This window comes from Chelonia mydas, chromosome 15 (genome assembly GCF_015237465.2).
Source record: "Chelonia mydas isolate rCheMyd1 chromosome 15, rCheMyd1.pri.v2, whole genome shotgun sequence".
Classification (NCBI taxonomy): domain Eukaryota; kingdom Metazoa; phylum Chordata; order Testudines; family Cheloniidae; genus Chelonia; species Chelonia mydas.
In genome coordinates, this window is record NC_057856.1 from 33,132,987 (window position 1) to 33,149,718 (window position 16,732).

Here is a 16,732-nt window from a genome sequence, read left to right on the forward strand (position 1 = left end):
CATTCTACCATATATTTTATGTTATAGCAGTCTCAGATGATGACCCATCACATGTTGTTCATTTCAAGAACACTTTCGTTGCAGATTTGACAAAACGCAGAGATACCAATGTGAGATTTCTAAAGATAGTAACAGCACTCAATGCAAGGTTTAAGTGCCTTCCAAAATCTGAGAGGGATTAGGTGTGGAGCATGTTTCAGTAGGCTTAAAAGAGCAACACTCTGATGTGGAAACTACAGAACAAGACCCACTAAAAAAGAAAATCAACCTTTTGCTGGTGGCATCTGACTCAGATGATGAAAATGAACATGCATCAGTCTGCACTACTTTGGATCATTATTGAGCAGAACCAGTTATCAGCATGGATGTTTGTCCCCTGGAATGGTGGATGAAGCATGAAGAGACATACGAATCTTTAGCGCATCTGGCATGTAAATATCTTGCGATGCCAGCTGCAACAGTGCCATGTGAACGCCTGTTCTCACTTTCAGGTGACATTGTAAATAAGAAGCATGCAGCAGTATCTCCTGTCAATGTAAACAAACTTGTTTGTCTTAACAATTGGCTGAACAAGAAGTAGGACTGTGTGGACTTGTAGGCGCTAAAGTTTTACATTGTTTTGTTTTTGAGTGCAATTATGCAACAAAAAAAATCTACGTTTGTAAGTTGCACACTTTCACGATAAAGAAATTGCACTTATAGTACTTGTATGAGGTGAATTGAAAAATACTATTTCTTTTATCATTTTTACAGTGCAAATATTTATAATAATATAAAGTGAGCACTGTAGACTTTGTATTCTGTGTTGTAATTGAAATCATTATATTTGAAAATGTAGAAAAACATCCAAAAATATTTAATAAATTTCAATTGGTACTCTATTGTTTAACAGCACAACTAAAACTGTGATTAATCACGATAAATGTTTTAAATGGTGATTAATTGTTTGAGTTAATTGCATGAGTTAACTACGATTAATCGACAGCCCTAATTTTAACTCAAGTTTTTAACTTAATTTTATGTTTGTAAAGTGTTTTGAAATTCTCGGATGAAAGGATGCATATAAAAGGACAAGTGGTGGTGTATCAAGTGCTATCTTCATTTACCATGGTCTCCTCTCCTTCTCTTGAAAAGAGAATTGCTGGTCTGAAATAAATCTATTTAGTGGAATTTTACTGTGTTCTCTTCTAGCTGAACCAGGGCTCAGAAGACCCTTTGAAGAGGCCAGTGGTGTATGTGAAGGGGGCTGATGCTGTCAAACTGATGAACATAGTTAACAAGCAGAAAGTGGCACGCGCAAGGATTCAGCACCGGCCCCCACGGGTGAGACTTAGTGTGCAGTGGGGATTGTGTTGCTGTTGCTTCATGTAGCACCTGTTAACAGCATTGATTGATAACATGTAATGTGATGCTTTCCATGAGTGCTGACTGGAGAACAGTTAGTTACTCACTCAGAAAGTATCACTGACTTCCATGGGATTTCTCAAGTGAGTAACATCTCACCAGTGTTAAGGAGGAGGTTCACAGTCTGGGCCCTATATTTATTACACAGGGATTGCCGGGGGGGGGAGCGGGGGGGATTTGTATTATAATTGTCCATTAATAAAGAAAACAAAACATTTACATTTAAAAAAAAAACAAAACTAATTATTGTATTCTACAGGGATGAACTCCCAGGAAAGCAGTCTGTCTGATGTTAGTGAACATTTCTTGATTACATTTTTCACACATGGATTAACAAAGAAATCTGAGACTTTATTCATTTTCCAATCTAGAATGGATATTCCCAAGACATCTTGAACACTTCCTACATGTAATTTATATGAGAAAAGAGAACATAAAAATCAGTGCCAAGTATCAGACGGGTAGCATGTTAGTCTGTATCCACCAAAACAACAAGGAGTCTGGTGGCACCTTAACGACTAACAGATTTATTTGGGCATAAGCTTTCTTGGGTAAAAAACGAAATGCATCTGACAGCCTGATGATGCATCTGAAGAAGTGGGTTTTTATCCACGAAAGCTTATGCCCAGATAAATCTGTTAGTCTTTAAGGTGCCACCGGACTCCTCCTTGTTTTTATAAAAATCCGTGTAGACCAATTTCAGAGTAACAGCCGTGTTAGTCTGTATTCGCAAAAAGAAAAGGAGTACTTGTGGCACTTTAGAGACTAACCAATTTATTTGAGCAGAAGCTTTCGTGAGCTACAGCTCACTTCATCGGATGCATACTGTACTGAATACAGTATGTGTCCAATGAAGTGAGCTGTAGCTCACGAAAGCTCATGCTCAAATAAATTGGTTAGTCTCTAAGGTGCCACAAGTACTCCTTTTCTTTTTGCGTGTAGACCAAGTTTCTAGTTCATTTTTACTGTATTCCTAAAGCACCAGCTGTATTAGGAAGCATGACTCATTTGAGCAATCGGTACTTTGCTGAGGACTCAGACATGTTGATTTTACTTGCTTCAGAAATTGAATTATACCAAAAACCCACTGGAGCTGTTGGTAACTGTGATTCACTCTGGTGAAACCTGTTGTTTGTAGAACCAGCATTGAGTTCAGAGCTGCTGTAAACCTTATACTCTAAGGCTGGTCATAACTGTGGCCCATCACAAGCTTACATTCCCGTGATAAATGCGACTTCCTCCCATTTTTTTTCTGATTGTTCGCTATATCCCTGCATGTAGAGTACGCCCCTGACTATTCACTATTAAGTTTATGGCATCTTATAAAATGATATTAGTTGACCTCACTCAAAGATACTGACTTAAGATTCTGGCTCATGCATCAGGGCTCATGAGCAACAGGTCAAGAGAGAGGCTAACATATCCAGTGGCTTTTTCCAACAATGTAGTTCATGCCCTCAGTGCATTCATGGAAATCATAATCATCAAGAAATTAGAGAAGGGGGAAATGGATTTGAAGGGCCTAGGAATGGATTTGAATGTGATCTGCCTGGGGAGGTAAGTTAAACTTCTTCTGTCTTCTTCACTTCTAAGCAACCCACAGAGTACTTTGACATGGGGATTTTCCTCGCCTTTTTTGTGGTGGTCTCTCTCGTTTGCCTCATTCTTCTCGTCAAGATCAAACTGAAGCAGCGACGTAGTCAGGTAAGAGCTGCCTGAGCTCAGGATCAATAATGATACTTTCCTTGCACTCTGACTGCTGTCCCTGCCTCTTCTAGAGAGTTGGGTCAGTGCTGTTGAAGAGAGAGAAGGGTTCAGTGTCTGGAAAAACAATCTTTGTGAAAAGGGTATTATCCAAAGATGCATGGCACTTTGAAAAGGTGTGGAACTTTACTAAGAGACCTGCTATACTCTGCTGTGCTTGATAAGTTGATCCCTTGGGCTGGGAGTGCTACAGAAACTCTGTTGTTATTCCCACGTGGAGGAGGGAGAGAAATTGATCGGAATGGTGTTGATGAATTCTAACAAAGGATAGGTTTCAGAACAGCAGCCGTGTTAGTCTGTATCCTCAAAAAGAACAGGAGTCCTTGTGGCACCTTAGAGACTAACAAATTTATTTGAGTATAAGCTTTCGTGGGCTACAGCCCACTTCATCAGATGCATACAGTGGAACATATAGTAAGAAGTTATATATATACATACAGAGATCATGAAAAGGTGGAGTAAGAGGCTAATTAATTAAGATAAGCTATTATCAGCAGGAGAAAAAAACTTTTTAGTGATAATCAAGATGGCCCATTTAGACAGTTGACAAGAAGGTGTGAGGATACTTAACATAGGGAAATAGATTCAATATGTGTATTGACCCACACACTCCCAATCTCTCTTCAAACCCAAGTTAATGATATCTAGTCTGCATATTAATTCAGGCTCAGCAGTTTCTCGTTGGAGTCTGTTTTTGAAGCTTTTCTGTTTCAAAATTTCCACCTTTAAATCTGTTACTGAGTGGCCAGAGAGGCTGAAGTGTTCTCCTACTGGTTTTTGAATGTTATGATTCCTGATGTCAGATTTGTGTCCATTTATTCTTTTGCGTAGAGACTGTCCTGTTTGGCCAATGTACATGGCAGAGGGGCATTGCTGGCACATGATGGCATATATCACTTTGGTAGGTGTGCAGGTGAACGAGCCCCTGATGGCGTGGCTAATGTGGTTAGGTCCTATGATGGTGTCATTTGAATAAATATGTGGACAGAGTTGGCATCGGGCGTAGTTGCAAGGATAGGTTCCTGGGTTAGTGGTTCTGTTGTGTGGTGTGTGGTTGCTGGAGAGTATTTGCTTCTGGTTCGGGGGCTGTCTGTAAGCGAGGACTGGTCTGTCTCCCAAGATCTGAGAGAGTGAGGGATCATTTTTCAGGTAAGTTGTAGGTCTTTGATGATGCACTGGAGAGGTTTTAGTTGGGGGCTGAAGGCGACAACTATTGGCGTTCTGTTATTTTCTTCGTTGGGCCTATCCTGTAGTTGGTGACGTCTGGGTACTCTTCTGGCTCTGTCAATCTGTTTTTTCACTTCAGCAGGTGCGTATTGTAGTTTTAAGAATGTTTGATAGAGATCTTGTAGGTGTTTGTCTCTGTCTGAGGGGTTGGAGCAAATGCGGTTGTATCGTAGAGCTTGGCTGTAGACAATGGATCGTGTGGTGTGGTCTGGATGAAAGCTGGAGGCATGTAGGTAGGAATAGCGGTCAGTAGGTTTCCGGTATAGGGTGATGTTTATGTGACCATCGCTTATCAGCACCATAGTGTCCAGGAAGTGGATCTCTTGTGTGGACTGGACCAGGCTGAGGTTGATGGTGGGATGGAAATTGTTGAAATCATGGTGGAATTCCTCAAGGGATTCTTTTCCATGGGTCCAGATGATGAAGATGTCATCAATGTAGTGCAAGTAGAGTAGGGGCGTTAGGGGACGAGAGCTAAGGAAGCGTTGTTCTAAGGCAGCCATAAAAATGTTGGCATACTGTGGGGCCATGTGGTTACCCATAGCAGTGCCGCTGACTTGAAGGTATATATTGTCCCCAAATGTGCAATAGTTGTGGGTAAGGACAAAGTCACAAAGTTCAGCCACCAGGTTTGCAGTGACATTATCGGGGATACTGTTCCTGATAGCTTGTAATCTATCTTTGTGTGGAATGTTGGTGTAGAGGGCTTCTACATCCATAGTGGCCCGGAGGGGTTTGGGGTGCAGGCTGCCCTGGGGCTGCAACATGGAGAGAGGGGCCCCCCCACAGCCCTTTCTCGCCGCAGCTGCTCTAGAACTGGGGGAGAGGTGCCAGTCCCCCCACCTACGTGGCCCTTGATAGCCTGCTGCGCAGCTTAAAGGGAACTTAGGTCTGCACTGACCTATAAAAGAGTAGTCAAGTGTCAGGGGGTAGCCGTGTTAGTCTGTATAGACAAAAACAACAAGGAGTCCAGTGGCACCTTAAAGACTAACAGATTTATTTGAGCATAAGCTTTCGTGGGTAAACACCTCATTTCTTCAGATGCATGGAGTGAAAGTTACAGATGCAGACATAAATATACTGACACATGAAGAGAAGGGAGTTACCTCACAAGTGGAGAACCAGTGCTGACAGGGCCAATTCGATCAGGGTGGATGTAGTCCACTCCCAACAGTAGATAAGAAGGTGTCAATTCCAGGAGAGGCAAAGCTGCTTCTGTATGAGCCAGCCACTCCCAGTCCTTATTCAAGCCCAAATTAATGGTGTTAAATTTGCAAATGAATTTTAGTTCTGCTGTTTCTCTTTGAAGGCTGTTTCTGAAGTTTTTTTTGTTCAAGCACAGCTACTTTTAAATCTGTTATCGAATGTCCAGGAAGATTGAAGTGTTCTCCTACTGGCTTTTGTATGTTACCATTCCTGATGTCCGATTTGTGTCCATTTATTCTTTTACGTAGGGACTGTCCGGTTTGGCCAATGTACATGGCAGAGGGTCATTGCTGGCACATGATGGCATATATAACATTAGTAGACATGCAGTTGAATGAGCCTCTGATGGTGTGGCTGATGTGGTTGGGTCCTCTGATGGTGTCACTAGAGTAGATATGGGAACAGAGTAGGCAACGAGGTTTGCTACAGGGATTGGTTCCTGGGTTAGTGTTTCTGTGGTGTGGTGTGTAGTTGCTGGTGAGTATTTGCTTCAGGTTGGGGGGCTGTCTGTAAGCGGGGACTGGCCTGTCTCCCAAAGTCTGTGAGAGTGAGAGATCGTTTTCCAGGATAGGTTGTAGATCGTTGACATGTGCAGGCGAGGTTTTAGCTGGGGGCTGTACGTGATGGCCAGTGGTGTTATTTTCCTTGTGGGGCCTGTCCTGTAGTAGGTGATTTCTGGGTATCTGTCTCGCTCTGTCAATCTGTTTCCTCACTTCCCCAGGTGGGTATTGTAGTTTTAAGAATGCTTGATAAAGATCTTGTAGGTGTTTGTCTCTGTCTGAGGGATTGGAGCAAATTCGGTTGTATCTTAGGGCTTGGCTGTAGACAATGGATCGTGTGATGTGTCCTGGATGGAAGCTGGAGGCATGTAGGTAAGTATAGCAGTCAGTAGGTTTCCGGTATAGGGTGGTGTTTGTGACCATCACTTATTTGCACTATATTGTCCAGGAAGTGGATCTCTTGTGTGAGCTGGTCCAGGCTGAGGTTGATGGTGGGGTGGAAATTGTTGAAATCCAGGTGGAATTCTTCAAGGGCCTCCTTTCCGTGTGTCCATATGATGAAGACGTCATCAGTGTAGCGCAAGTAGAGGAGGGGCGCTAGGGGATGAGAGCTGAGGAAGTGTTGCTCTAAGTCAGCCATAAAGATGTTGGCGTCCTGTGGGGCCATGCGGGTACCCACGGCAGTGCCAGTGACTTGAAGGTATAAGTTGTCCCCAAATCTGAAATGGTTGTGGGTAAGGACAAAGTCACAAAGTCACAAACCAGGTTTGCCGTGACATTATCGGAGATACTGTTCCTGACGGCTTGTAGTCCATCCTCATGTGGAATATTGATATAAAGAGCTTCTGCATCCATGGTGGCCAGGAAGGTGTTTTCAGGAAGATCACCAATGCATTGTAGTTTCCTCAGGAAGTCGGTGATGTCTCGAAGATAGCTGGGAGTGCTGGTAGCGTAGGGTCTGAGGGGAGAGTCCAAATAGCCAGATAATCCTGCTGTAAGAGTGCCGATGCCTGAGATGATGGGGCATGCAGGGTTTCCAGGTTTATGGATCTTGGGTAGCAGTTTGGCCAATGTATATGGCAGAGGGGCATTGCTGGCACATGATGGCATATATCACATTAGTAGACATGCAGGTGAATGAGCATCTGAAGAAATGAGGTTTTTACCCACGAAAGCTTGTGCTCAAATAAACCTATTAGTCTTTAAGGTGCCATTGGACTCCTTGTTGTTCCTATAAAAGAGTATATCCCATATTGGGTCATAGATTCAGAGATTTAAAAGCCATAAGGAACCATATGATCATCTAGTACAACTTCCTGCACAACACAGGCCATTGAATTTTACCCATTAATTCCTGTGTCAAGGCTGTATCATCTGGCTGAGCTAAAGCAGGTCTTTTAGAAAGACATTCAGTCTTGATTTAAATATTTCACATGATGGAGAATCAACCACATCCCTTAAGTTGTTCTAATGGTAATTACCCTCACAGTTAAATTCAGACTGGAAATAAGGTACACATTTGTTTTCTAGCTTCAGCTTCCAGCCATTGGATCCTGTTATGCCTTTGAATGTGAGATTAAAAAGCCCTGTACTATCTAAAATTTTCTCCCCATGTAAGTGCTTATAAATCGCAATCATGTCACCTCTTATCTTCTCTTGGGTCAACCAAACAGACTGATCTTCTTACCTTCTCACTGTCTAAGGCAGATTTTCCAGACCTTAGATCATTCTTGAAACTCTTTTCTGACCACTTTCCAGTTTTTCAACATCCTTTTTGAAAGGTGGATCCGGATCCGGGCGCAGTTTTCAGTAATGGTTTCACCAATTCCATATACTCAGGTGGTACCACCTACCTGCTCCTAGTCATCATTCCTCTGCTTTTATACATGCAGAGATCATCTTCGCTCTCTTAGCCACTGCGTCACACAAATGCAGTTCAATTGATTGTCCATTTGACCCCTAAGTTCTTCTCAGAACCCGTGCTTTCCAAAATACATTCTTCCATCCTGTGTGTGTAACCTACATTATTTCTTCCTAGATGTGTGAGCTTGTATTTGCTGAATTACAGCACATGTACTTTGATAAAGCTATGTTTTAGTCACAGATAATTTTTAGTAAAAGTCATAGACAGGTCATGGGCAGTAAACAAAAATTCACGGCCCATGACTTGTACTATATACCCCTAATTAAAACTTGGACTGGGGGGCTACAGGTGCTTTGGCGTGGGGTGTGCAGCCTGAAACCCCTGCTGGTGGTGGGGTAGGAGGGTTGGCAGGGCTGGCAGGCTGCCTACCCAGCTGCGCACGGCTCCGTGGAAGTGGCCGGCATGTCCCTGCCAGCTCCTAGAGGGAGTGAAGGCTATGGGGCTCCGTGCGCTGCCCCTGCCATGAGCGATGGCTCCGCAGCTCCCATTGGCCAGGAACTGCAGCCAGTGGGAGTTGTGGAGGTTGGGTGCCTACAGGCAGGGGCAGCATGCAGAGCTGCTCCACCTAGGAGCTGCAGACACATACCGGTCACTTCCGGGAAGCCCTCCTGAGGTAAGCACCGCCATGCACCCCAGTCCTGTGCCCCCTCCCACATCCAAACTACCGCTGCTGGGAGTGGGAGGGGGTGGTAGCATGAGACTGCCCCAGCTCTGGAGCCAGCCGCACCGGCTGCTGCAGAGGTCACAGAAACTCATGGAATCTGTGACCTTCATGACAGACACACAGCCTTAACTTTGAATTGAGCCCAGCTTACCAAAGAATTGAAACCGCTGGGTCTAAATGGCCTGTGTCTGTCTGTCTTTTAATAGATGCTGTATAACATCTTACCTAGTTACTGTCGAACTAGAAAGTATTTTGTCATTGGTCTTTTTCTCAAAATAGAGAACAAAAGTATGTCTTGAATACTTGCCTTTTCTGATTGATTGACAATTTTACCATTTCTAGTAACAGGCTTATTACTGGGATTTTTTCCCCGTTTCATTATTCCTTTTTATTGTCCTTAACCCTGCTATCGAAAGACTTTTCCTTGGCACTTTTGACTTCCTTTATCAATTTCTATTTTATAGTTTTTGCTATCAATTTCCTCATTTGCTAAATATATTTTTTTGTTTTGTAGTGGTGCTTCCATTCCTCTTTTTAGTCAGAATGGCTTTTTAATTGAGGAAGTCTTCTTTTGTGATTGTAGAACTGTAGGTGTTTTGGGGATCTAGCAAAATAAAATATTCTTAAACAATTCCAATTATCACTCACATTTTTCTGTTTAAGTTTTTCCTCTCAATCAGTTTTACTCATTTTTTTTTCAGGTTTGGAAAACTACTTCTCTTCAAGTGCTGTGTGTGGTGCGTGCTCACACACGCATGGGTGTTGTTTGGTTGGTTTTTTGTTTTTTTGTTTTAACTGGTTAGGACTGTGTTCTGTTTGCACAGAGAATGTTTAGCTCAGGGATAAGTTGATCACCCACACTCCTCCCTGTAGTGCATTTCATTTCCAGGGTATCTTCCACATAGAGAGAAGCCTAATCAGGATCTGCTTAGCTTATGAGACTTGACACCCATCTCAGCCTGAGGGGATATCGTTACAGATGTTAATGGTTAGGAACGGCATTATTTTTCTGCTATTCCAATTGCCTCAATCCCTCAAGCAGCAACGTTGTGTTTTATATTGTAGAATTCCATGAACAGGCTTGCAGTGCAGGCACTGGAAAAGATGGAAACCAGGAAGTTCAAGTCCAAAAGTAAGGGTCACCGTGAAGGAAGCTGTGGAGCCCTGGACACACTAAGCAGCAGTTCAACATCTGACTGTGCCATCTGCCTGGAGAAATACATTGATGGGGAGGTAAAAGAAAGCAGTTTCTCTAATCTGGTTGGTTGATGATGCTGGGTCAGTTTTGGCACAGTTGTCACCAGATGTGTATTTGGTGGCACATGAACCAAGGGTGGGGATCAGTGGGTAGGAGGTGTGGCAGTGTTGATTGCATCCTGCTGAAAGTGTAGGGAGGGCTTCCTCTCCAAAACTGGATCTGATAGACCGGGGTAGTTAATAGGTGCACCATGGGCCAAATGCAGACTGCCAGATGCTTTTGAGTGGACCCCGAAATCTCTTTATTTACTTATCATTATTGTTATTTTTTATTATTATTTTCTCTGGTGTCTGAACTGTGACTATACCTTGACCAAGAAATTTGGACCTCGACAATAAATAAGTACTGGATCACCCTGATTTCAAGAACTATGTCAGCAATTACACTTTGTATGAGTGGATCATCTCATGGCTCCGTAGACCGATTCAGGAAGAACAACACTGACCGCACTGACCAGAGTCATTTGTCTATTTGTGTTGATTGAGCTTCATGTTTCCATACATGACACTTTGCTCCCAGCTATGCAATGCAGTTCTTATCAAAGTCATGGACAGCCACCCTGACAGCCTGGTACCATGTAATACTCAAAGATAGAGTCAGAAATATTTCTTGGGTGCAGATTTTGTTTGAGTATCTTTAGAAGTGTTTCATCTGCACTCCGTGCCTGTAGTTGCTCAATCTTAATTCATATGTAGAATTTGTTTGATAAATGGGTCTCAGGCATACAAATTACATAACCAGTCCATCTCAGCTGGTAACAAATCAAAATCAAATGACCTTCAATATCAGCCGAACCAGCTTGCACTAAGACTTCTGTGTGGGATACCTGGTCCTGCCGTTTGGTGCCCAGCAGTCATTGTAGGTGTCACAAGTGGAAACTTCCAAGCTTTTTAATGTGCCATTGATAACAGGTCCATGTTTCACACCTGTAGAGCAATATCATGAAGACAACAGCGTTATAGATTTAGATTTGCATCTAAATAGATTTCATGTTGCTTCCAGATTCAATGATGAAGGCAACCATATGCTGCACTGGCTTTCTTAATTCACACATCCACTCTGTGATTGATTTGCACTTGATTGTTTAACATGCTGCCAAGATAAGTAAACTGTTTGGCAGCTTAGAGTGTGGTATCTTCCAAGCTTACTGATGGCTCTTGGGAAAGTTGTTGAGGAGCTGGCTGGTACATAGCTTCAGTTTCTGTTCGGCTGAAGGTAAGGCCAATGTACAAGCAGCCTCAGCAAAGCAGTTTGTACAATCTTGCAGTGCTGCGTCAGAATGTGCTGTCAAAGGCAAAGTCATTGCCAGAGAGCAGTAAAGTGTTGCTCTAGGAACTGCACTCTTGATGTGTGGGCTGCTTTTAAAGAGTGAGATACGAAATAAGATCAGGATGTAAGGATGTTTTCAGATCCATAGGTTACTTTACAAATCTAGCAAAGCGAAAACCACTGCTAATTTCAGAGTTCCCATCCAAGGAACAGGGTTATTTCAGAATAGGTACAAAGTGCCACGCCCCAGTAATCAGTTGACGATGGCCAGCCAGTGAACTGACTGAGTATATACAGAGATGGCTGTACACAAACAAAGGCGAAGACTTAAGTCTGAGTACATTCTTTTATACCCAAGATGAGACCTTGTATCAAACGCCCCTCTCCTCTGATCTGATGTTTTATGACCAAATACAAGATTCTGCCTTACACTCTAAATTGTATAATGTATCTATTTATTAGCAGTAACAAAACTATCAATGTTTGACAGAGACTTTGGGGACTTCCTGTGTTTACCCTGATTATATTTGGCTGGGTCATCATAATCTCTCATTCTTACTTCATCCTTGGAACCTCATACCCAAATCAGAGGCATTCTAAGGAGTGAAATAACAGGATACTTAGTAAGCCAAAAACCTTGTTTTGCATTTCTTCCCAAAAAAGGATTATTCAAAGATCTGATGAACCACACTAAACTAGGCCTACATTTATATTGATTATGCATTTGCTTATATATATTACTAGCTAATATGTGATACATGTGTATGTATGATCCATTAAGGTCACTTAGGCCTTTACCATTTACCATGGCCTTTACCATTTTACATGAGGTAGGTTCACCAAATCATCGTCTCACCTCCTTACAGAGGAAATACCTTGGAAGAAGCTCAAAGTTGCAGAAAATGACTTCTAACTTCTCAGCCTCCATCCGTGTTAGTGCCATAGTGAAAAGTGCCTGGTTGCCGTCTCCTCTATGACAACACTCAGGAACTAAGGAAGGGAATGAATCAAAGAGCATGGCCCAAAGGGAAGGGGCAATCTAAAATCTCAGCGTGAAGTTTGAAGACACTGGATAAATAAAAAGGAGACACTGCCTTTTTTAAAATTTCCTCCCCTCAAATAAAAAATACACCCTTTGTCAGACATCAAAAAATAAAATAACTGCTACAGTAATTCAACACTGCACGTGAACAACAGTGAATGTGGCCATAGGAAACCCTGCCAGAAAGAGCACAAAACTAGGTAGAACTGTTGGGTGCTGCTGGAGGTAGGTTAGAGGTTTTAGAGGAAAGAGTAGAATCATAGAATATCAGGGTTGGAAGGGACCTCAGGAGGTCATCTAGTCCAACCCCCTGCTCAAAGCAGGACCAATCCCCAACTAAATCATCCCAGCCAGGGCTTTGTCAAGCCTGCCCTTAAAAACTTCTAAGGAAGGAGATTCCACCACCTCCCTAGGTAACGCATTCCAGTGTTTCACCACCCTCTTGGTGAAAAAGTTTTTCCTAATATCCAACCTAAACCTCCCCCACTGCAACTTGAGACCATTACTCCTTGTCCTGTCCTCTTCTACCACTGAGAATAGTCTAGAACCATCCTCTCTGGAACCACCTCTCTGGTAGTTGAAAGTAGCTATCAAATCCCCCCTCATTCTTTTCTTCTGCAGACTAAACAATCCCAGTTCCCTCAGCCTCTCCTCATAAGTCATGTGTTCCAGACCCCTAATCATTTTTGTTGCCCATCGCTGGACTCTCTCCAATTTATCCACATCCCTCTTGTAGTGTGGGGCCCAAAACTGGACACAGTACTCCAGATGAGGCCTCACCAATGTCGAATAGAGGGGAACGATCACGTCCCTCAATCTGCTCACTATGCCCCTACTTATACATCCCAAAATGCCATTGGTCTTCTTGGCAACAAGGGCACACTGTTGACTCATATCCAGCTTCTCGTCCACTGTCACCCCTAGGTCCTTTTCCGCAGAACTGCTGCCTAGCCATTCGGTCCCTAGTCTGTAGCGGTGCATTGGGTTCTTCCGTCCTAAGTGCAGGACCCTGCACTTATCCTTATTGAACCTCATCAGATTTCTTTTGGCCCAATCCTCCAATTTGTCTAGGTCCCTCTGTATCCTATCCCTGCCCTCCAGCGTATCTACCACTCCTCCTAGTTTAGTATCATCCGCAAATTTGCTGAGAGTGTAATCCACACCATCCTCCAGATCATTTATGAAGATATTGAACAAAACCGGCCCCAGGACCGACCCCTGGGGCACTCCACTTGACACCGGCTGCCAACTAGACATGGAGCCATTGATCACTACCCGCTGAGCCCGACAATCTAGCCAACTTTCTACCCACCTTATAGTGCATTCATCCAGCCCATACTTCTTTAACTTGCTGACAAGAATACTGTGGGAGACCGTGTCAAAGTAGCTTGAGAGGAGGACAGGATGCAACAGGGAAAGAAGCTTAACAGCATTGCTGAGCATGGAGATGCTCACCATGTGAATCAGCACAAACTCTCTCCAGCAACTATGCTCTTAGTTATTTGTTAACACAGGTTGGTGGCTTTTCCTCCCCTCTTCCAGTAAGAGGCTGGGAATTGACCTGATCTGTACCTAAGCCAGAAGAACTAGGTGTGGAGTGTGAGTATTCATCCCTTTTAGGGGGAATCAATTAATTTTCTTCTTTCTCCCCAACAGGAGTTGCGGGTGATTCCCTGCACTCACAGATTCCACAAAAAATGTGTGGATCCCTGGCTGCTGCAGCATCATACCTGCCCCCACTGCCGCCATAACATTATAGGTAAGTATTGCCCTTCAAATGCACACACCCAGGTAGGGCCATTTCTGGACTTCTCAGCTCTCTGGATGGAGGGGAAATTGTGTGTATTTCTATACACTCCTAGGAAAATCCCTTTGGTGATTGGTCTGTATTGTAATACAATCCTGGGACTTCCTTCAAGGATGCCAGCCGGTAACAGAGGTCAATTAAAGAAGTTTCTTTGAGAGTGACCCCATGTCCTAAAACAGCCAGGACACTATCCTACCATATCTCTTATCCTGGGCACATCCACCAGAGGGCAGCATCTATCAGTCTGTGTAGAAAAGAAGCACAAATAAAATTCACCCAAGTTCACTGTATTTATATGGGTAAATATCAAGAAAAGCAAATAAATTAAAAGCAGCTGGTATGTGGGAGGGAGTTGTAAAATTCCTAGATTCTTCTGTGCAGCAACATAGAATGTGGTTCTTTCATTGACTTTAAAACATTTTCCATTTAAATAATTTGTAAGAAGAATGGAAAAAGGTGGGCAGAGATCAGTGTTCCTAACCCAGAGGGCTGGGAATGCTGAATAGGCAGCATATTTGCTTATGCAGAGGAAGGAGCTGAAGTCATTGCTCTTCCTTCCCTGGCCAGTAGACCCAGGTGTTTCAAAGAACTTCTGGGTAAGTGTGCTTGTGTTGGTTGTGTCACTTCTCTGGAGCAGGCTGGCACTTTTACTCACTGTCGCAGTCTGCCAGGTAACAAACCCTCAGCAGAGTGGCTGCATTTCCAGGACACACTGTTTGCTTTTCTCCCCATCCAGAACAAAAGAAGGGAAACCCAGGTCCGGTATGTTTGGAATCCACCAACCCAGTGCGCAGCCGGCAGCAGAGGGTGATCCTGCCAGTTCATTATCCTGGCCGAGTGCACAGGACCAGCCAGATAACTGCATATCCCACCCGGACTAGCATGGACCCCCATGGAAATCCCATCACGGTACTTACAGTGGACCGGCATGGTGAGCAGAGCCTGTACCCAGCACAGTCCCCTACTTACATCCAAAGTTACCAGCCTGTTCACTTGGATCATGCCTTGAACACACATCGCTGTGGCCTGGAGCACAGAGCTTATTCTCCAGCTCATACCTTCCGAAGGCCCAAGTTCAATGGACGTAACTTCTCCAAAGCAGCTTGTTTTTCCCAGTATGAGACCATGTACCAGCACTACTACTTCCAAGGCCTTAGCTACCCTGAGCAAGATGGACAGCCTCCAGCTGGCATTGCCTCAAAGGGTCCCTCCCGTGCCTTCCAGCCTGGTGGCAGCATGCTGTTCCCTCCTGTGGTACATGTAATGCCCTCCTCCCGCTTGGAGAGTGGCAGCACCTCCAGTTTCAGCTGCTATCATGGTCACCGCTCAGTGTGCAGTGGTTACCTGGCTGACTGCCCGGGCAGTGACAGCAGCAGCAGCAGTTCTGGCCAGTGCCACTGCTCCTCCAGTGATTCCATGGTTGACTGTACAGAGGTCAGCAACCAGGGGGTCTATGGGAGCTGTTCCACCTTCCGTAGTTCTCTGAGCAGTGACTATGACCCTTATATTTACCGCAGCAAGAGCCCCTGCCGAGTAGGGGATGCTGGTGGCACAAACCGAGGGGCGATTGTTCTCCTAGAGGGCCCCCATCAGGACGAGATTCTGGCACGTGGGCACGCTCTGCTGGGTGCTGACTGTCGGCCTGTGCCAGCTTCTTCCTCAGGGGACCAACTTTCCAACTGCAGCATGGAGATGAACTACAGCAGTAATTCCTCACTAGAGCACAGGGATTCAAATGGCACTACCTCAGAGGGAGGCCTCGAGGCTACTCCCAGTGCTGCCTTGGATGTTAAAAGGAACTGGAAAGGTCCAGAAGTAGCAGGACCTCTGATGGAACAAGCATGTGCTTGCTGCTTTGAGCTCCAGCACGCTGCCCTGGAGCCCAGCAGTGGGACAACAGACTGCGGTGCACTCTTCTTGGGCTCCCCACTTTGGGGAGGGTGTGGCCCGGGGCTGGAACAGCAGCCAGGTAGTTCCCAAGGCTTGTATAGTGTTAACTCAGACCACTTGCATAGGACAGATGGGGTGAAATATGAGGGCTTGCCCTGCTGCTTCTATGAAGAGCAGCAGGTTGCCTGTGGTGGCACCGGTAGCAGCGGAGCTGGTGGCTGCTACACAGAGGACTATGCGGTGAGTGTACAGTACACACTTCCTGATGAGGCCTTGCCAAGCTGCTGTAGGGGGGTGCGTGACATAGGTCAGCGCATCCCTATCATTCCTGAGGACAGAGACTGTGAGCTAGTCCTGCCGTTAGAGTGTCGAGGGACCCATGGCGGCTGTAGTTCCTGGGATGGGACGCCTGAAATGGATGCTCATCTACACCACCAAGGTCTAGGAGAGCTACAGGAGGAGAGGGAGGTGTGCTACCGGGCAACGTCCTTCCTGCAGCAGAACTGCTCTCGGGACGAAGAAACAAGGATGCTCTTTCACAACCCCACTCCGAGCTCCCAGGAGGCAGCGGCAACCACAAAGGCTGCAGGTAAGAGTCAGACATGGTTTTTCTCCAGCACCTTTCAGTCTCAGAGTATGGTGAAGAGAGCACCATGTCAGCTGCACTAGTGTTCACAGAGATGGTCCACACATCATGGAAGTTACAGCTCACTCTCTGGAGAAGGGAAACTGCTCATAGTTACTGCCTATATCAGCCTCTTCTCCTCAGAAAATGTC

General features: G+C 44.7%; 1 protein-coding gene across 4 annotated transcripts in view; it reads left to right on the forward strand.

Moving 5' to 3' along the window:
• ZNRF3 (zinc and ring finger 3) overlaps positions 1-16,732 on the forward strand; it is a 215,182-nt gene that overhangs the window by 196,950 nt on the left and 1,500 nt on the right. For all 4 annotated transcript variants that reach the window (XM_043529314.1, XM_037878693.2, XM_037878692.2 and 1 more), the window contains 5 exons: positions 1,192-1,323; positions 2,998-3,108; positions 9,755-9,922; positions 13,915-14,017; positions 14,802-16,544. In XM_043529314.1, the coding sequence (XP_043385249.1) occupies positions 1,192-1,323; positions 2,998-3,108; positions 9,755-9,922; positions 13,915-14,017; positions 14,802-16,544 (2,257 nt within the window). The remainder of the gene's footprint in view (positions 1-1,191; positions 1,324-2,997; positions 3,109-9,754; positions 9,923-13,914; positions 14,018-14,801; positions 16,545-16,732) is intronic.